The sequence below is a fragment of the Heterodontus francisci genome, chromosome 9 (genome assembly GCF_036365525.1).
Source record: "Heterodontus francisci isolate sHetFra1 chromosome 9, sHetFra1.hap1, whole genome shotgun sequence".
In the NCBI taxonomy this organism is placed as follows: Eukaryota; Metazoa; Chordata; class Chondrichthyes; order Heterodontiformes; family Heterodontidae; genus Heterodontus; species Heterodontus francisci.
This window is the reverse complement of record NC_090379.1, coordinates 37,890,414-37,912,395: the sequence shown is the minus strand read 5'-3', so window position 1 is coordinate 37,912,395 and position 21,982 is coordinate 37,890,414. Positions and strand designations below refer to the sequence as shown.

The 21,982-nt window shown below is 44.0% G+C and overlaps 1 protein-coding gene across 18 annotated transcripts in view; it reads left to right on the top strand.

Moving 5' to 3' along the window:
- The window catches only part of lrrc9 (leucine rich repeat containing 9), a 306,547-nt gene that overhangs the window by 58,139 nt on the left and 226,426 nt on the right, over positions 1-21,982 (top strand). For 17 of the 18 annotated variants that reach the window (XR_010975669.1, XM_068038808.1, XM_068038818.1 and 14 more), the window contains one exon: positions 13,390-13,572. The exons of the other annotated variant lie outside the window; for it this stretch is intronic. Coding sequence is in view for 16 of the 17 variants with exons in the window: in XM_068038808.1 (XP_067894909.1) it covers positions 13,390-13,572 (183 nt within the window). In the remaining variant the exon portion in view is untranslated. The remainder of the gene's footprint in view (positions 1-13,389; positions 13,573-21,982) is intronic. 18 annotated transcript variants of the gene reach the window in all.

Sequence of the window (21,982 nt, the reverse complement as noted above, 5' to 3'; positions counted from 1 at the left end):
AATATAGTACAGCACTGCATCTTGATAGCTTATGCTTGTTGGTAAAATGTATTGATTCTCCAGCCCCTCTGTATTGGACAATGGTTTATATAAGCGAAAACCAACTGATCATATGTATTTAGGAAACGCCTGATTGAAGCTATCTGAAGTCTTCATCAGTGGTTCGTTATTAATAACTATCGTAGGCAGTCAGAAAGTGGGGCCGTAAGCAGTTTTAATCAGTTGTTTCTGGAACATTAAAACAGATGCAAGGGGTGAGCAGAGATTTCATAGACAAGATTTGTCAAATGGGTGCCTTTTTGATTAAATGTTTTGTATTACAGTGGTATTACAGTACTGAGAGACTCAGCTCCTCAAGTGAATAGTTAACGATACTTAATCATACCTTAGTGAGGTTTGAAAAGTTTATTGAAGTTTCTGAAATTGCTGGTGGCTTAATATGTTATAAGCAGTGGTTTTGAAATTGAATTCAACACAAATGGAAAATGGTTATAGGCGGTTGTCCAGGATAAGGGCAAATTATATAAGTGGTGGAGACTGTATTAGACCAATATAAAAACCAAATGCTGTTAAGTGGGTGTTACAAATTCAGGTCTATCATAGAAACCTTTCTGGTTCAATGATGTCGGTTACTTCTACACTTGTATCCTGTTTCTGTGTTGTAAATACTTAACTTTGCAAACTTCATAACAAGTGAACATACAGAGCAACAAATGTGATCAGACTCGGTCCTTAAAAGTAAGTGCCAAATGTAAGACTCTGAAATGGGGATTGAATTACATTTGTGTGCCCTGGTTAATTAATCCTTGCCATATAACCATTCACCTTAAAATGCCACACACGTTTGCAATGCCACATGAGATTGAACATTACATTTGCTTTGTATGCTGAACATTCCTCACTTGGTCATTACTTGTGATTCGGTTATACATAGTCATACCTATACAGCTGCACATTTCTATCACTAAAAGGAGTTTATAAATTTCTTGAGATGGTTTTCTATGTGAAAGGCACTGTATAAATGCAACTTGCTATATTTCCTAAGTAAATATGCCATAATTTTCATGTGTTTCATATGCACAAAACATGAAATGCAAAACAAGACTAAATGCATCAGAAATGTAACAGTATTCTATCCTACTTGTGGATAAAATATGATGGACCATATTTTGCTCTCAGCAGTGAATGGCATTAGCCAATCTTTACACTTGAACTTGCATTGATAGTGTGTCATCTCGGTTAGCAACTTCCTGATTTCCACATTTAATTGTGCATGTGCAGCCACTGGAAGTTGCTGTCTGATTTCCATGTAAATAATAGTTCTGTTAGCCTGACTGTTATTCCTACAGCAAAATCTGGCCCATTGCTTACAATATTACCAAAAATTTATAAATTTAGGTCAGATACTTCAATACTTATTTCTATGTTATCCTGATAATTTTCTTTCATAAAGAGAAAGGAAAAGGTTTTCATCCGTCCAAAGTTTAAAAACATTTTATTGTCTCCAGTGCAACTCATTATAAGTCAAATAGGATGGCAGCATAAATTTCCTGAGAAATGATTTCTGTTGTTTGGGTATCATGGAATGATATGTACCAGAAGCTAGTTGATTTAGATGAGTTTACTCTTTAAAATTTAAATGGTAATATATGTCATGAAAGTGCTTCCATTTTTAAATATTTTTGAGGACTTGTGTTTAAAAATTGATTCATTTGAAAAATGGAAGAGATTCCATAGATACTGAAATTTGGCTGGAATTTTACACCACCCCAATGAGCTGGATGGTGGGTGGGGGGGTGGGGTGGTGGTGGTGGTGTAAAATGGAGCCAAAGGCTCCGGGAGGCTTTCCTGACCCGCCTCCGCCCCCCCCTTTACGTAGGGCGGGGGTCTGGGGGGGCAAAAAATGGGCCGCCTGCCCCAGGCCAATCAAGGCTCTTAAGTTGCCACTTAACGGCCACTTAAGGGCCTTCGCCCGCCTCCGCGCGGATTTTATGTGTGGCAAGCGGGCGTCCTGGAGCTGGGAAAAGCTGCCTGAAAAAAGCAGGCGGCTTCTCAGCGCCCTGGGGGTGGGCCCTGATAAACGGGCACATGGTGCACGATGGAGGGCAGCCCCCACTTCCCCAACCACCCTCAGGACCCAACATGCCCTCCTTCACCCACTAAACAACCACCCTTGCCTCACCGGGGCCCAACTGATTACCCCCGGCGAGACAACCAAAACTCACCTTAAATCCCGCTCCATGTCTTCCTCTGCGGTCGGCTGGGCTGCAGTCCCAGCAGTGGCCACCGCTCCCGGTGGCGCTGCTGGAACTAAGAGCTGCCGGCCCGCTGATTGGCCGGCAGCTCAATGAGATGGGACTTCCTCCCTCAAGCGGGTGTAAGTCCAGCCTCGGAACAGTTAAAGCCTGGGGACTTGTAAAATGTGGGATGGATCCCCAGGCAAGGCGGAAGGGGGTTCGCCGCCAACGTTTACGTCGGTGGCCAGCTCCCGTCCGCTCAACGTAAAATCCAGCCCTTTTTTTTGAAAGGTCACTGGAAGGATTTGAGATTTGTTTAAAAACAAACCCCTTATGGGAAGTCACATGTCTTAAGCTAAGTAAACAGCAGGAGCCTTGGTGACTAGAGGAGTTGTTTATAGAGAAGTGACATGTCAAGATTTATGGTGATCAGGAATTGGTTTCATTTTGGATATTGATTTGAGTCAGTTGGTGGTAAGCCTGCTAAGTAAGAACCCGCCAGCTGAACCTTTTCCCACCTTTTTGAGAAACCCTGAGAAACCACTGTGATAGCTGAATCCCCGATCTACATTTCTCCTGGAAAGCCTGCCAGACTAATCCTTGACACAAAAACAAGAAATGCTGGATTCACTCAGCAGGTCTGGCAGCATCTGTGGAAAGAGAAGCAGAGTTAACGTTTCGGGTCAGTGACCCTTCTTCGGAACTCTCTGTGGAAAGAGAAGCAGAGTTCCGAAGAAGGGTTACTGACCTGAAACGTTAACTCTGCTTCTCTTTCCACAGATGCTGCCAGACCTGCTGAGTGAATCCAGCATTTCTTGTTTTTGTTTCAGATTTCCAGCATCCGCAGTATTTTGCTTTTAGACTAATCCTTGATGTTGCCTGAAGAGAACTGCTCTGAAAAGATCCCAGTGACAGCCGTCCATGAGTATCTGGACACCAGGCTAAAAGGGCCAGCAGAGAACATTGCATATCTTATCCTTTTTTTCTTCAACAATTAACAGGTATTTGGTCAAAGTATTTTTTTTTGTCTTTTTTGTAAAGAACTCTCTGCAGACAAAAGCTTCTTTATTTTTTTCTTCCAACCTTTGTGTGTGTGTGTGTGTGGTTAATTTAGAAGGGAATTTTCATATTCCAACCTGATGTGTTAATAAGCTTTGCATCTTTTTTGAAGAAGTCTTATTTTATAATAAATTAATAATTTTGTTGTTTCTTGAAGAAACCTGATTGGTGAATTTTATTCTGAAACAAAAATAGATAACATATATAATTGGCCGTATTGGTAACTGGGTAAAACATTTAAATATATGTTGTGACCCATGGAGAAATTGAACTAGAGAAAGACAGCGCACTCCTCCAGCCTCGGTTGTAACATATAATTGGGAACTGTTGCATGTTTCAAAATCCACAGACAAATACGTGTGCTGGGACTTGCTGAGGTTAAGGCTGATTAAGATTTTTTATGGTGAATTTTGCTTATACATATTGAAAATCAAAATGGCTTTGTCAGCTGTTATAACCTTTCTGGAGAGGGAGGATTGATCCCTGAGCGATTTGCAAATCCTAACCAAGACTAGGTTAAAAGCATGGCAGAAAAGTTGGAGTTGGAGTTAAAATCAGGAACTAAGAAAGCAGGCATAATTGAGTAATAGCACAGCATTTGAAATTGGAAGCAAGAAAAGGCAATCCAGATGGTAATTCAGTTGAGTTAGCTAGAATTCAGTTGCATGTGAAACAGCTTGAACAGGAAAGAGAATTGGCAGTGAAGCAACTTGAATTTGAAAGAGAAGCACTTCAAAGAGAAGAAAAGGAAAAAGACAGGGCATTTCAAAGGGAGAAAGAAGAGAGACAGGAGAAATAAAAGGTAAGAGCAAGAGAATAAAGGGAGCGAGAAAGGGTATTCCAATTCAAAAAGCTGGAACTTAAACAAAAAAAGTGGCCTTGCCTCCAATGACAGTTCTGAGGAGGAAGAATCTGACTCAAATCCAGGACCCAGTGGAGAGCTGTTTAAATTTGTGCAAGTCCTCCGAAGTTTGAGGAAAGGAACGTAGAGGCATTTTTCATTTCTTTTGAAAAGCTGGCTAAACTGATGAGGTAGCCGAAAGAAAACTGTACACTGCTCATTAAAAAAGCAGGTTGATAGGCAGAGCTCATGGTTTATGCTATGCTTTCTGAGGAGGCTTCTGCAGATTATGAGATGGCAAAAAGACTAATCTCGCTGCTTATGAGTTAGTCCCTGAAGCTTCCAGGTAGAAATTTCAGAACCGCCGGAAACTGCCTGGGCAGACTTGTATAGAATTTGACAGGGTAAAGCAAATTAACTTTGATCGTTGGATGCAGGCACTTAAGGTAGAGGCCACGTATGAGACCCTTAGGGAACCAATTCTCCTGGAAGAATTTAAAAATTCACTCCCTCTGTCAGTAACAACCCACATAGAGAACCAGAAGGTTTCAACAGCCAGACAGACAGCTGACATCGCTGATGATTACGAGCTTGTTTACAAGCCCCAACTCTTTTTCTGTCACTCCCACAAACCTGAGAAGGATAGAATGTGGGAGGGTGAAAGGAAGGCAAGTAGCAGAGGACAAGAAGGGATAGCTGGGAATGTTCTGGGATCTCTTTCTCAGGCCAGAAAGGAATATGCTGAGGGTGGAAGTGAGGTCTGTAAGCCCAATTATTTTTATTGCCACAAGGTGGGACAACTTCGTGCAAAATGCTGGAAGATGCAGGGTAAACCCATGGAACTTGTTGGGGCACACATGGCCAATGCAGAGAAAGGGGCCCTGACCGAGAGTACGACAGATCAGGCTATAACTCTGACTGCAGCTGTAAAGCCAAGTACAAAAACCACTGTGAGTGCAGGGGACGTGAACAAGAAACCTGAGCGTTATAGGGAATTCTTGTCAAAAGGAAAAGTAACACCTATCCCTCAAGTGAGGCAGGTAAACCTATAGTTATACTTAGGGATACAGGGGCCACCCAAACTCTTTTGCTGCTGAAAGGCATAACTTTTCCACCAAAGAGCACATTGAATGCCACGGTTTTAGTGAATGGTATCAGCGGGGAGTATATATCCGTGCCTTTGTAACAGGTGCATTTGGAATGTGACCTAATGTCTGGAACAGTAACAGTAAGAGTTATCCATAGTTTGCCTGTAGAAGGTGTTGACTTACTCCTGCAGAATGATTTGGTTGGAGCAAAGGTAGTAGCTTCTCCAGTAGTTATAGAAAGACAAAGGGAAGTCGAGGAGACAGAGCTGTTGCAGGAAAAGGTTCCAGTAATTTTTCTTCATGTGTAGTGACCCGAGCAATGGCTAAACAACTTCCATTGTCAGAAATCAGATTGGCACCACAGACAGATGGCCACATATCTGAAACATTTTTTGGGGATTTGGATAATCCGAAGGAAGTATTCAGTAAGTCTTGTCTGATCGGGGCTCAGCAAGCCGATCCAGAGTTAAGTGAAGTTGCACAATTGGCTCTAACTGAAGCTGAGGCAAAGGGAGTTCCGGAAGGCTACTATATTAAAAATAGGATTCTGATGAGGAAGTGGAGACATCCTCACAGACCTGTGGACGAAGAATGGACAGTTGTTCACCAGATAGTGGTACCGCCCAAGTATCACTGGGAAATATTAGGGATAGTCCATGAAATCTTATGGTGGGAAATGCGGGGATCCGGATGAGCCAAGCACATATAAGTCGACATTTTTCCTGGCCAGGTCTTTATAAAGACGCGGTGCAGTTGTGTAAAAGGTGCCATACATGCCAGATTGTGGGAAAACCACAACCTGCTATTAAACCAGCACCTGTAATTCCAGTACTAGTTTTTGGGGAACCATTTAGTAGGTGTGGTTAGACTGTGTGGGACCTTTGCCAAAAACAAAAGCAGGACATCAATATATACTCAGTTCCCAGAGGCCATTCCCTTGAGAACAAGTTCTGCTAAGGTAGTGGTAGAGAAGTTAACCCAGTTCTTCACTTGATATGGATTACTGATTGAGATCCTGTCTAATCAAGGTTCCAATTTTATGTCTAAAAATTTGCAGCAAGTTATGAATAATCTGAAAATAACACAGTTAAAGTCCTCTGCATACCACCCACAGACACAAGGGGCTATAGAACGGTACCATCAAATCCTCAAAACGATGATCATGGCATTTTGTCGTGAACATCCCTATGATTAGGACAAAGGGCTGAAATTTCTTTTGTTTTCCACCAGGGATTCACCTCATGACTCTACCAGTTTTAGTCCTTTTGAATTAGTTTATGGACATGAGGTAAGAGGTCCTCTGAAACTAATCAAAGAACGGAGGGACGAATCTTCCATGTTGGAGTATGTATCCATGTTCTGGGAGTGGCTCACAAGAGGCTGCAAAATGGCTCAGGAACACCTGAAAGCTCCCCAAGCAACAATGAAGAAATAGGCAGACAAGCATGCCAAGACCCGACACATTTCAGCCAGGGGATGAGGTGTTAGTATTTCTACCTTTACTGGGTGAACTGCTGAAAGCACAGTTCAGTGGACCATATAGAGTAGTCAAAAGGATTGGTAAAGTAAATCATTTGACACAAAAACAAGAAATGCTGGAATCACTCAGCAGGTCTGGCAGCATCTGTGGAAAGAGAAGCAGAGTTAACGTTTCGGGTCAGTGACCCTTCTTCGGAACTCAAGAAGGGTCACTGACCCGAAACGTTAACTCTGCTTCTCTTTCCACAGATGCTGCCAGACCTGCTGAGTGATTCCAGCATTTCTTGTTTTTGTTTCAGATTTCCAGCATCCGCAGTATTTTGCTTTTATTTGATTGACACCCCAGATCGCTAGAACAAGAATCAGCTGTGTCACATGAATATGTTGAAACAATATCACTGCCGGGAGGAATAAGCCAGCACAGGTATGTCAGATAGTAGGGACAGTGAAGGATGAAAGGGATAGTTAGGATGACTCAAGGAGGCCTAAACAATTCTCAAATTGAACCTCCTACTATCTGGTTAGCTAATATTGAATTGTTAGGGAGATTAGACACTATGCTTTCATACTTGGATGCAGGACAACGAGAAGAGCTAACAAGCCTACTCACAGCATTTAAAGGAGTCTTTAGGGATAAGCCAGGATGTGCAACCTTAGCCATACATGATGTGGATGGAGGAGAGGCGCCTCCTATAAAATAGCATCCTTATTGCTTAAGTCCAGAGAAACAGGCCCAGGTGAAAGCAGAAATCCAATACATGTTGAAAAACCACCTAATTTATCCCTGTCAAAGCAGCTGGAGTTCCCCAGTCCTGTTTAAGCCTAAACCTGATGGTTTGACTAGATTTTGCATAGACTACAGAAAAATTAATGCAGTTACAAAGGCAGACTCCTACCCAATTCCTCACTTGGAAGACTGTATTGACAGAGTTGGCAGTGCCACATTTCTTACCAAAATAGATTTATCAAAGGAATATTGGCAGGTTCCTTTAACACCCTGAGCTGAAGAAATATCAGCCTTTGTCACACCAATGCCGAGTGATGCCATTTGGGCTTAAAAAATGCCCCCACAATTTTCCAGAGACTAATGAACTAAGTGCTAGCCAGTGTTCCTAACCGTGTGGTTTACCTTCATGATGTGCTGGTAAACAGTGACACTAGGAAGGACCACTTGGAACCACTAGAAGCTCTATTTGTGAAAATTACAGTCGGCTGATTTAGTGATTAAACCTTGCCAAAAGTGAATTTACAAAAGCGTGGTTAACCTACCTATGGCATATGGTAGGGCAAGGACAAGTGCCAAGAACAACAAAAGTACAAGAATTGATGGAGTTCTCTGCCCCTAAGACTAGAAGAGAAATCATGAGGTTTTTGGGGCTGTGTGATTTCTCCAACAGGTTTGTGCCAAATCTTAGTAGTTTAGCTGCTCTACTAATGGATTTGCTACAAAAGAAAGCCAAGATCATGTGCTCAGGAGAGTGCCAAGCATTATCTGAGAGGCTGAAAGCCATTTTGATCAATGAACAGGTGTTGGCTACCCCAAATTTCACTAAGCCCTTCAAGGTAGCAATTGATGCTAGTGACCTGGGGGTCGGTGCAGTCCTGTTACAAGATGAATCAAGCATAGAAAGGCCAGTGGAATACTTTTCCAGAAAGCTAAATCGACACCAAAAGAAATACTCTACTGTGGAAAAAGAAACCCTGGGCTTACGACTAGCTCTTAAACATCTTGAAGTATATGTCCGCCACAACTACAGAAAGATACTGGTATATACTGATCATAACTCCCTAGCCTTTGTGGAAAATTCAAAAACCAGAATGCCAGACTATTTTGATGAAGTTTACTATTGCAGCCCTATCACTTAAAGATTACAAAGTGACTCCTGACAAAGCAGCGGCCCACTGATGTCATCAGAGTGCTCCAAGCTGTGCACACGCGCAACCTATGTCTTGCCAGGACTAAGTGGTGCATAAACGGGATGACGTCATCGCGCAGCACCAATGTCATCACGTGTCTGCATCTGGTCCATTTTCGCGCATGCGCCTGGTCTTCACGCATGTGCGATAAAACGTCATCAGGTAACCAGTCCCCAACTTGGCTGGAGGGAGCGGCTGAATGGGAGACTTTGAGGCTGGAGCTCGGTCTCCGTCAGTCGCTCCCGCTCCACTAGCCGCTCTCCCCCCTCGGCAACTTGCTCCAGGCCTCGACGATTCCCCCCCACCCCAAGTCGCTCACTCCAGACCTCGCTGTTGCCCACCCACTCTCCTGGCCGATTGCTTCCCGCTTCCCCGCCCCCCCCCCCCCCCCACCCTCCAGCCATTAGCTCGAGGTCATGCCACTTCCCTCCTCTTGGCCATTCGCATCTACGTCACCCTGTCACCCCTTGCACCCCGCCTTGCTTCTTCGGGCAACACTTGGAGACTGATCAAACGTGGGAGCGAATGGCCAAGAGGAGGGAAGCGGTGTGGCCTATAACATGCGGCCAGAGGGGGGCGGGGAAGCTGGGAGTGAGTGGCCAGAGAGCGGGGTGGCTCGAAGTGAGGAGCGGGGAACAATTGGGCAGGGGGGTGAGTTTGGAGCAGTGAGGTCTGGAGCAAGGGACTGAGGGGGGTGGGTGAGGGGAAGCAGCCGGTAGGGAGGAGGGGGAGAAAGTGAGTTGCCGAGGGGGAAGAGCGACCAGGTGGGCAGGAGCTAGTAGCTGCGCTTGGGTGAAATCAGTCCCGGTCAGTGATATAAATGAATCACGAGCAGCACATTTTATACTCTGCCCGATTTTCTTTTCCATCGATCGGGGTGCCAATTTACTATCTTCCAAAAGTATCAGAACATAGAAATTCAACCATAAAATTCCTTTTGTATTGAATAGGATTACTGGAATATTAAATGAATCTGAGGATTACAGTTAGTATCCTATAACTACATAATAGCATATTACTGGGATTCCATCCAACTTAATGTAAGGTTAGTTTGCTAGAATAAACATTTCCTGTGATAAATTGAGCAGTTCCATCTTTAATCCTGGCAGCTGCTGAATGTTGCAGACACAGGCGTTCCAGTTGAAGAGCCTGAATTTGCGCATTCGCATGTACTGCGCCCCCGGTGGTTGCGTTGTCAGCAAACGCAGCCTAAAGATTATCCACACTGCGGGGAAAAAAACAATGTAATTGCTAATGAGATGTCTAGAATTTAACCTTGCTTTGCGTTATCTGAGTACAAAGATGGTACAGGGCATAAGTGTATTAGTTACAGATAAAGAGTGAATGAGAATGAGTGTGTTAATGTGTTTTCATATTTTTTTCATCATTTTTTTTTCCCACTCTTTAAAAACGGTATTTCATTCCTGCAAGGATGGAGGTGATATGAAAGTGCTTCCATTTTTAAAATATTTTTTGAGGACTTGTGTTTAAAAATTGTGGAAATCGATTCATTTGAAGGACTGAAGAGATTCCAAAGATGCTGGGCTTAGGTTTTTTTTAAAAGGTCACTGGAAAGACTTGAGATTTGTTTAAAAACAAACCCCTTTCTGGAAGTCACATGTCTTCAGCTAAGTAAATATCAGGAGCCTTGGTGACTAGAGGAGTCGTTTATGGAGAAGGGACATGTCAAGATTTATGGTGGTCAAGAGTTGGTTTCATTTTGGATATTGATTTCAGTCATTTGGGGGTAAGCTTGCTAGAAGAGAAGCCACCAGCTTATCCTTTTCCCACCTCTTTGAGAAATCCTGAGAATCCAGTGTGATAGTTGAAACCCCTGATGCTGCATTTCTCCTGGAAAGCATGCCGGACTAATACTCGATGTTGCCTGAAGAGAACTGCTCCAAAAAGATCCTATTGACAGCTGTCTACGAGTAACTGGACACCAGACTAAAAGGGCCAGCGGAGAAGATCGCATATCTTATCCTTTTTTATTTTTAAGAATTAACAAGTATTTGTTCAAAGTATTTTTTTTGTCATTATTGTAAAGCGATCTCCGCAGAGAAAAACTTTTTTTCAGCTTCTATATTTTTTTCTTCAATGTGTGTGTGTGTGTGTGTGTGTGTGTGTGTGTGTGTGTGTGTGTGTGTGTGTGTGTGTGTGTGTGTGTTGGAGTAATTTAGAAGGGAACTTTCATACTTCAACCCGTGTGTTAATAAGCTTTGCATCTTTATTGAAGAAGTCTTGTTTTATAATAAATTAATAATTTTGTTTCTTGAAGAAACCTGTTTGGTGGATTTTATTCTGAAACAAAAATAAAGTATATAATTGGCCATATCAGCAACTGGGTAAAACAGATGTTGTGACCCGTGGACAAGTGGAACTAGAGAAAGACAATGCCCTCCTCCAGCCTCGGTCGTAACAAACAGATGGAACAATCTCCAGAGTTTTCCTTAAAACAAGGAAATTTCATCTTTTTAGCACCTTTCATGACCTCAGAACCTGCCAAAATGCTTCACAATCAATGATGAAACGTTGGCGAGAGCACCAGGAGAACTCCCCTGCTCCCCATTGAATAGTTTCATGGAATTTGTTGCTGAAAGATTATATGGGATCTTAGTTAATGGTTCATTTAAATTCAGCACCTCCGCTGCAGCACTCTTTCAGTACTGCTCTGGAAGAAGTGTCATCCTGATGATGTGCTCAAGGCTCTGGAACTGGTCTTTGAAATCGTGAGGTGAGAGAACGATCACTGAGCTCAGGCTGACGTGCAGGGCTGATTAGAAGTCATTTATAATAATGATTGAAACTACAAGCAGAGTCCACACTTGTCTACATAGAAAGAGAAAATCAGTGGGCATTCTACTACCCTGTTGCAGGGAAGCGTTCACTCGGTTGCTTTCATACATCTCTCGAAAGCCATTTACTATATGGCATAGGCACAGGCTTGAATTTAAACTGTACGCCTGTCCTTTCAGTCAGGGAAATAATGTGGGAAGATGGAAGAAAGGATGAGAAGAACTAATGAAGGGCAAGTGACAATTATGGAAATTAAAATAAACACTCAATTATGGAATTGTTTACGTAAGTCATGCTGCCCCACTGTTTTTCAGGATTAAATTTATAATGTAAAGTTTAGTCATTGGAACAAATTGGAGTTCATTAGCATTGATCTCCAGCAAAGAAATTTGCATCACAGCATTTTTTTAAATGGAAAGCTTTTATAAAGTTGTAAATCTATTATGCATTTGCTACCTTGCTTTTATGGTGGTTTGAGGCTCACATGGTGTAAAGTATAGTCAATTAATTCAAGTTACATATTTCAGCATTGAGATATTTGGCAGTCTAGTTACTTTATTACATTAATGGTTATGACTGTAATGCTTCTCTGAACAATTACCATTTTCCACAAGCCTCAGAGTATCCTCAATTTATTCAACCAAGTTGAATAGCAGCATGATGCTAAATAATAAAAGATTACAGTATGTTCCAATGAGATTAGTTGGGCTTTATTGGAAAGCTTCCTGATGGTATTATTGAACAGTGGATCCATCTGAAAAATTGTTTTGGTTAGCTTTGAATTCTGGCACTACAGGTTTAAATCTACTTCTACAGAAAGTACCCATATATTTCTTCAAAACAAGGTTTCGTAGAGTCATTTACAGCGCAGACGGAGGCCATTCGGGTCATTGAGTCCACGCTGACTCTCCATGGAGCAATTCAGTCAGTCCCACTTCCCTGCATGATGCCCGTTGTCCTGCAAGTTTATTTCCTTCAAGTGCCCATCCAATTTCCATTTAAAATCATTTGTCTCCGCTTCCACCACCCTTGTGGGCAGTGAGTTTCTTGAATATTATATATTTTGTTCAAAAGTAAAAATGGCTCAATTGGTAGCAATTTACTCTTTCTGCCAAACGTTGTGGGGGTAAAGCCATGCTGTAAGAATTGGACCCATAATCCAGGCTGATACTATTTTGTAATACCGAAGGAATGTTGCAATTCCAGAAATGTCCTTTGGACAAGATGTTAAACTGAACTCCCATCTGCATGTTACGGTAGTTCAGTCAATGTTATCCCATGCCACCAATCAAACAGGAGTAGGAAGTTCCCCCTGTTTCCTAGAAAGTATTCCTTTCTCCACTAGCACCATCGAAAAGCCGATGCTGATCGCTTACCTCATTGCCCCTTGTGGGATTTTGCCTACAACAAAGTCACTAAATTTTAAAGTAATTCTTCGTGTATAAATTGCGTTGAGACATTTTCTGTGAAACATGATCAAGTGCTCTATAGCTGTAAACCTTGCCTTCATTTTATTTAATTGGTCATATCTATTGAGCATGTGCTAATAAAGATCCCAATTTTAATCTGCTGTCTGTGCTAGTCAGTTCATTAGCACCTGGCTACTAGTCTCACTTTTTACTTTGCTGCCAGGTGGAAAACCTGGTGAAAGTGGATCTGCTGCCTGTTTTATATTCTGTCTGACTTTGCTTTCCATTAACTTTAGTGACAGCTGCTCTGTGACAGCACAATTAACGCCCAGCAGGCAAAATGAAAATTCATTCCAGAAAGTGGTTACAACTAGTTTATTTTGCATAAGAACCTTTTGTGACTTTTAAAGTTTGTGTGCACCATAAAAATGTTAATACACAATTAGTTAGATCAGTATTTCATATACTGCTTCAACTATAAACTTCAAACCTTTTTAAAGACATATTGAAGTGTTTCATTAGACCTGTTAAGAGTTTATGTTCCTCCTAATTCTTTTCTCTAGGAACTCACTAATTTAGCAAGACTACCTGAGCTTCAAATATTAAGTCTAAAGGATCCTCAGTATACTCCAAATCCTGTCTCTCTCCTCTGTAACTACATGACACACGTAGTGTACCACATTCCAAAGCTTTTGAGACTAGACACTTATGATGTGTCCAGTAAACAGGCCAAGGACTTTGCTGAGGTAATGAAGTATTTAATAATCTGGTTTCAGTGTGAATATTTGTTCTCTTTCTGTTTGCAGGATAAGGGTATTTTCATAATAGGTGTCTATACCTCCAGAAGAGTTTGGTATCATTGTAACCATGTGGTCCCCCTACCCCATACGGCCTTATTATGGAAACATATCTTACATCTTTACCTATTCATTCTGTTCCCAATGTACCAGGATAAAGCCTCTTTGCTGTTTAACTTTTCCACTTTATGGTTATTTTACTTCCAAGATGGAGTAGCCTTGAGACTGAATTCAAAGTGCGTCTATAAATTGTATGTGCCTTTCGTACTTCTCAGGAAATTGGGGCATAGAAATGTTCCTGATGCTTTTGGTTTGTGCTAATATTAATAGAGCCTTGAATAATATTTCAGAAATGGCCTCATAAATTGCTAAAGGAATCTTATGTTTGATTCTTTAAATCTACTTGTCTGCAGTGCCCAGCGCCAAGCAACTGTGAGAACTAGCTACACTGCTGACTGAATGTTACGGGTGAAAGAAGATGTCAGGGATGGCCGGATGGTGCTCCTGAATCATTTAAATATAATAATAAAACTCCTGCATATTTCAGGTTGGAGCTTTGTTCATTTACCTTCTGGCCTGGAACAGTGTATCCAGCACAAAATTCAGCGTTGATACCTGAGGAACTTGTACACATTAGTGACGAGAAAATCAGCCTCTTGTTCTTCAGTTTTTTTTATTCTTTCATGGGATGTGGGCGTTGCTGGCTAGCCCTCCATTTATTGCCTGTCCCTAATTGCCCTTGAGAAAGTGGTGGTTAGCCGCCTTCTTAAACCGCAGTCCATGTGGTGTAGATATACACGCAGTGCTGTTCGGAAGGGAGTTCCAGGATTTTGACCCAGCGACAGTGAAGGAGCGACGATCTAATTCCAAACCAGGATGGTGTGTGTGGCTTGGAGGGGAACTTGCAGGTGGTGGTGTTCCCGTGTGTCTGCTGCCCTTGTTCTTCTAGGTGATAGAAGTTGCGGGTTTGGACGGTGCTGTCAAAGGAGCCTTGGTGAGTTGTTGCAGTGCATCTTGTAGATGGTACACACTGTTGCCACTGTATATCGGTGGTGAAGGGAGTGAATGTTGAAGGTGGTAGATGGGGTGCTAATCAAGCGGGCTGCTTTGGCCTGGATGGTGTCAAGCTTCTTGAGTATTGTTGGAGCTGCACCCATCCAGGCAGGTGGAGAGTATTTCATCACATTCCTGACTTATGCCTTGTAGATGGTGGACAGGCTTTGGGGAGTCAGGAGGTGAGTAACTCGCCGCAGGATTCCCAGCCTCTGACCGGCTCTTGTAGCCACAATACTTATATGGCTGGTCCAGTTCAGTTTCTGGTCAATGTTAACTCTCCAGCATGTTGATAGTGAGGGATTCAGCGATAGTAATGCCATTGAATGTACAGGGGAGATGGTTAGATTCTCTCTTGTTGGAGATGGTCATTGCTTGGCATTTGTGTGACACAGATGTAACTTGCCACTTATCAATCCCAGCCTGGATGTTGTCCAGGTCTTGCTAGACATGGGCACAGATAGCCTCAGTATCTGAGGAGTCGCGAATGGTGCTGAACATTGTGCAATCATCAGCAAACATCCCCACTTCTGACCTTATGATGGAGGGAAGCTGAAGATGGTTGGGCCTAGAACACTACCCTGAGGAACTCAGTGATGTCCTGGACTGAGATGATTGACCTCCGACAGCCACAACCATCTTCCTTTGTGTTAGGTATGACTCCAACCAGTGGAAAGTTTTCCCCCCAATTCCCATTGCCTCCAGATTTGCTAGGGCTCCTTGATGCCACACTCTGTCAAATGTTGCCTTGATGTCAAGGGCTCTCACCTCACCTCTTATGTCCATGTTTGGACCAAGGCTGTAATGCGGTCAGGAACTGAGTGGCCCTGGCAGAACCCAAACTGAGCATCAGTGAGCAGGTTATTACTGAGTATGTGCTGCTTGATAGCACTGTCGACGACACCATCCATCACTTTACTGATAATCAAGAGTAGACTGATGGGGCGGTAATTGGCCGGGTTGGATTTGTCCTGCTTTTTGTGTACAGAATATACCTGGGCAATTTTCCACATTATCGGGTCGATGCCAGTGTTGTAGCTGTACTGGAACAGCTTGGCTAGGGGCGTGGCAAATTCTGGAGCACGTCTTCAGTACTATTGCCAAATGTTGTCAGGGCCCACAGCCTTTGCAGTATCTAGTGCCACAGCCGTATCTCGATATCATGAGGGTTGAATCGACTTATCTGAAGACTGGCGCCTGTGATGCTGGGGACCTCGGGAGGAGGCCGAGATGGACCATTCACTCGGCACTTCTGGCTGAAGATGGTTTCAAATACTTCAACCTTGTCATTTGCACTGATGTGCTGGGCTCCCCATCATTGAGGATGGGGATATTTGTGGAGCCTCTTCCTTTGGTTAGTTTTTTAATTGTCCACCACCATTCATGACTGGATGTGGCAGGACTGCAGAGCTTAGATATGATCCGTTGGTTATGGGATCGCTCAGCTCTGTCTATTGCATGCTACTTAGGCTATTTGGCACACAGGTAGTCCTGGGTTGTAGCTTCACTAGGTGGCACCTCATTTTGAGGTATGCCTGGTGCTGTTCCTGGCGTGCCCTCCTGCACTCTTCATTGAACCAGGGTTGATCCCCCAGCTTGATGGTAATGGTAGAGTGGGGGATATGCAGGACTGCAGAGCTTGGATCTGATCCATTGGTTGTGGGATCACTTAGCTTTGTCTATCGCATACTGCTTCCGCTGTTTGGCATGCCTCTAGTCCTGTGTTGTAGCTTCACCAGGTTGACGTCCCATTTTTAGGTATGCATGGTGTTGCTCCTGGCATGCCCTCCTGCTCTCTTTATTGATGAAGGGTTGATTTCCCCCCACCACCACCGCCCCCCCTCCCTCCCGGCTTGATAGCAGTGATAGAGTGGGAGATATGCCAGACATGAGGTTACAGATTGTGGTGGAATACATGTCTGCTGCAGCTGATGGCTCAGTGCCTCATGGATGCCCAGTTTTGAGTTACTAGATCTGTTCAGAATCCATCTCATTTAATACAGTGCTGGTGCCACACATAACCTTAAACATCTTTATTAAAGAATACCCAGTGAGATACATATTGAAAAGATCCAGGTATATTAAGATATACCTAGAGCATATCAAAGCAGCAGATATACAGTCATTGTGAACCGAGGCCCCACTGCACAAATACTCTCTCTTGTGATTGTGATGCCGAGAATACCAGAATAGAGTCATAGGGCAGTGAGGGCTTCAGGACCTCAATGTCAGGACCAACTGGGGGTCCTGATCTGTCACTTGCCCGTAGTGGGACTGGCTCAGCAATTTTACTGGAGTCAGCCTCCTAATTGGCCACCATGGGATTTGCCGTCCAATTAAAGATGGCAGGCAGGATGTAGTTGAGTGGGCCAGCAGCTCTGAAGGCTCGGCAGTCCCACCAGTGAGAGGTGGTGCTGCTGAGTTAAGTCAGTGATTGAGAGGGCACTCAGCATGGAAGGCACTCTTGGTAAGCAACAAATTTTAAAATTAGAGCAGGCAGGCTTCTCCGGAGGTGCACTGGGGCCGTGGGGGTGGCCTTCCCTCCCTGTGGCCCCTCTTTGGGGCAAAGAGCCTCCAGCTCCAATGGCACCCCCACCACCCTTCTCAGATGGCTGCAGGGCGGCTGCTTCCATGAAGCTGATGACCTCCCAACACAGCAGGGGCTGTTCCACCACTGGCAAAATTATTTAAATTAGCTGCCCCCTTCTGTTTGATGTGCGGCTGATCCTCATCCAGTTCCACCATTGGGAAACCTCCCCAATAGAGGCTTTGGATCGGGGAGCCATCCTGATGCAGCTCCCCACAATTTTGCCTGCCTCCCTAGGGTTGGAAAATCTTGCCTATGGCGCAGTAGGAGGCCATTTGGTCCCTCAAGTCCATACCAGCTCTCTATAGAGCAATCCAGTAAGTCCCAGTCCCTCGCTGTATCCCTGTATCCCTGCAAGTTTATTCCCCTTCAGTGCCTATCCAGTTCCTTTTGGAATCATTGATCGTCTCTGCTTCCAGCACCATCGTAGGCAGAGAGTTCCAGGTCATTGCCATTCACTGCGTAAAAAGTTCCACACATCCCATTTGTTTCTCTTGCCCAGAACCTTAAATATGTGTCCTGTAGGCTTTGTACCATCAGCTAATGTGAACAGCTTTTCTTTGTCTGCCTTATCAAAACCGGCCATAATCTTGTACACTGCTATTAGATCTCCGCTCAACCTTCTTTGCTCCAAGGAGAACAGCCCCAGCTTCTCCAACCTAACCTTGTAGCTAATTTCCCTTATCCCTGGAACCGTTCTGGTAAATCTCCTCTGTACCCTCTCAAGGACCCTTACATCCTTCCTAAAGTGTGGTGACCAGATCTGGATGCAGTACTCTAGTTGTGGCCTAACCTGAGCTTTATAAAGATTTGGCATAACTTTTGTACTCAATACCTCTATTTATGAAGCCCAACATCCCATATACTTTTCTAACCACTCTCTCAATATGTCCTGCCACCTCCAAAGATTTATTCACATGAACCCACAGTTCTCTCTCCTTGCACACTATTTAGAACTGTGCCATTAAGTATATATTGCCTCTCCCTATCCTTTCTGCCATAATGCATCACCTCAAATTCTGTATTAAATTCCATCTGAAATTTGTCTGCCTATTCTGCCAGCCTATGCCCTGTGGCACTATCACACCTCCAAGTTTGATGTCATTGGCAAATTTAATTTGATATCAAAAAAGCAGTGATCCTAGCATTGACCCTTGGGGAAAATCATTGTCTATCATCCTCCAGTCTGACTAACAGCCATTTACCACAACTCGCTGTTTTCTGTCCTTCAGCCAATGTTTTCCCCAAGCTGACCCGCCTATTCCATGACCCTCAGTTTTGTTAACCAGCCTTTTATGTGGCACTTTATGAAACACTTTCTTAAAATCCATTTGGAGAACAACCACTGCATTCCCTTCATCAACCTTCTCTGTTTCTTCGTCAAAAATTCAATTAGATTAGTCAAGCACGATCTGCCTTTCACCAAATCTGTGCTGGCTCTCCAAGTGCCTGTTAATTTTTTCCTTGATTATTTCTAAAACCTTACCCACGACTGATGTTAAACTGAACAGCCTATAGTTACTAGGAAGGCCCTTACACTCTTTCTTGAACAAGGGTGTCACATTTGTTACTTTACAATCCTCTGGCACCTCCCCCGTATCTAAGGAAGACTGGAAGTTTTTTTTATTTAATCATGGGATGTGGGCATCACTGGCTAGGCCAGCATTTATTGTCCATCCATAATTGCCCTTGAGAAGGTGGTGGTGAGCTGCCTTCTTGAACCGCTGCAGTCCATGTGAGTTAGATACACCACAATGCTGCTAGGAAGGGAGTTCCAGGATTTTGACCCAGCGACAGTGAATGAACAGCGATATAGTTCCAAGTCAGGATGGTGTGTGACTTGGAGGGGAACTTGCAGGTGGTGGTGTTCCCATGCATTTGATGCCCTTGTCTTTCTAGTTGGTAGAGGTCACGGGATTGGAAGGTGCGACCTAAGGAGCCTTGGCGCGTTGCTGCAGTGCATCTTGTAGATGGTACACACTGCTGCCACTGTGCGACAGTGTTGGAGGGAGTGAATGTTTGTGGATGGGGTGCCAATCAAGTGGGCTGCTTTGTCCTGGATGGGGTCCAGCTTCTTGAGTGTTGTTGGAGCTGCACCATCCAGGCAAGTGGAGAGTATTCCATCACACTCCTGATTTGTGCCTTGTAGATGGTGGACAGGCTTTGGGGTGTCAGGAGGTGAGTTACTCGCGGCAGGTTTCCTAGCCTCTGACCTGCTCTTGTAACCACAGTATTTATATGGCTACTCCAGTTCAGTTTCTGGACAATGGCAAGCCCTAGGATGTTGATAGTGGGTGATTCAGTGATGGTAATGGCATTGAATGTCAAGGGGAGATGGCTAGATTCTCTCTTGTTGGAGATGGTCATTGCCTGGCACTTGTGTGGTGCAAATGTTACTTGCCACTTATCAGCCCAAGCCTGGATATTGTCCAGGTCTTGCTGCATTTCTACACGGACTGCTTCAGTATCTGAGGATTCATGAATGGTGCTGAACATTGTGCAATCATCAGTGAACATCCTCACTTCTGACATTATGACTGAAGGAAGGTCATTGATGAAGCAGCTGAAGATGGTTGGGCCTAGGACACTACCCTGAGGAACTCCTGCAGTGATGTCCTGGAGCTCAGATGATTGACCTGCAACAACCACAACTATCTTCCTTTGTGCTAGGTATGATTCCAACTAGTGAAGAGTTTTCCCCTTTATTCCCATTGACCTCAGTTTTGCTAGGGCTCCTTGATGCCATACTCAGTCAAATGCTGCCTTGATGTCAAGAGCAGTCACTTTCACCTCACCTCTTCAGTTCAGCTCTTTTGTCCATGTTTGAACCAAGGCTGTAATGAGATCAGGAGCTGAGTGGCCCTGGCGGAACCCAAACTGAGCATCACTGAGCAGGTTATTGCTAAGCAAGTGCCGCTTGATGGGACTGTCGATGACACCTTCCATCACTTTACTGATGATTGAGAGTAGACTGATGGGCGGTAATTGACCGCGTTGGACTTGTCCTGCCTTTTGTGAACAGGACACACCTGGGCAATTTTCCACATTGTTGGGTAGATGCCAGTGTTGTAGCTGTACTGGAACAGCTTGGCTAGGGGCGTGGCAAGTTCTGGAGCACAGGTCTTCAGTACTATTGCTGGAATATTGTCAGGGCCCATAGTCTTTGCAGTATCCAGTGCCTTCAGTCGTTTCTTGATATCACGTGGAGTGAATCGAATTGGCTGGAGTCTGGCATCTGTAATGCTGGGGACTTCAGGAGGAGGCCGAGATGGATCAACTCGGCACTTCTGGCTCAAGATTGTTGCATATGCTTCAGCCTTATCGTTCGCACTGATGTGCTGGGCTCCCCCGTCATTAAGGATGGGAATATTTGTGGAGCCACCTTCTCCAGTTACTTATTTAATTGTCCACCACCATTCACGGCTGGATGTGGCAGGACTGCAGAGCTTAGATCTGATCCATTAGTTATGGGATTGCTTAGCTCTGTCTATTGCATGCTGCTTACGCATTTTGGCATGCAAGTAGTCCTGTGTTGTAGTTTCACCAGGTTGACACCTCATTTTGAGGTATGCCTGGTGCTGCTTCCCTAAATGACATTAGCCCTTCCGCTATCTCCACTCCCAAGTCCTTTAGCAACCTGGGATGCAATCCATCCAGACCGGGCAACTTATCCACTCTAAGCATAGTCAGTCTTTTCAGTACATCCTTCCTATCAATTTTCATCCCATCCATTACCTATACCATCTCTGCTTCTACCAATATTTTGTCAGCATCCTCTTCCTTAGTAAACACTGATACAAAGTACTCATTAAGTATTCTAGCCTTGTCCTGTGCCTCTGAGCATATATCACCTTCTTTGCTCCTATTAGGCCCCTCCCCACCTCTTCTACCTGCTTCTTATTTACATGCTGGTGGAAGATTTTTGGGTTCCCTTTTATGCCAACTGCCATTTTTATTCTCATGTTCTCTCTTTGCCACTCTTCTTTTTCTCTTCACTTCCCCTTTCAACTTATTGTATTTGGTCTGGTTCTTGCTTGAAGAATTTGCCTGACTTGCACAATACACCTTTTTTTGTTTCATCAAATTCATATCTCCTTTGCCATCTAAGGAACCTCGGCTTTGGTTCCTCTGCCTTTTCCTGTTGTTGGGTTGTACCTAGCGTATACATGAAATATTTCTTCCTCAAAGTACTTGGAGCTACGATGTTGTGGCCATTACGGAGACTTGGATATCACAGGGGCAGGAATGGATGGTGGATATTCCGGGGTTTAGATGTTTCAAAAGGAATAGGGAGGGAGGTAAAAGAGGTGGGGGAGTGGCATTGCTAATCAGGGATAGTATCACAGCTGCAGAAAGGGAGGTCATCGAGGAGGGTTTGTCTACTGAGTCAGTATGGGTGGAAGTCAGAAACAGGAAAGGAGCAGTCACTTTATTGAGAGTTTTCTATAGACCCCCTAATAGCAACAGAGACACGGAGGAACAGATTGGGAGGCAGATTTTGGAAAGATGCAGAAGTAACAGGGTTGTTGTCATGGGTGACTTCAACTTCCCTAATATTGATTGGAACCTCCTTAGTGCAAATAGTTTGGATGGAGCAGATTTTGTCAGGTGTGTCCAGGAAGGTTTCCTGACTCAATATGTAGATAGGTTGACTGGAGGGGAGGCTATGTTGGATTTGGTGCTTGGCAACGAACCAGGCCAGGTGGCAGATCTCTCGGT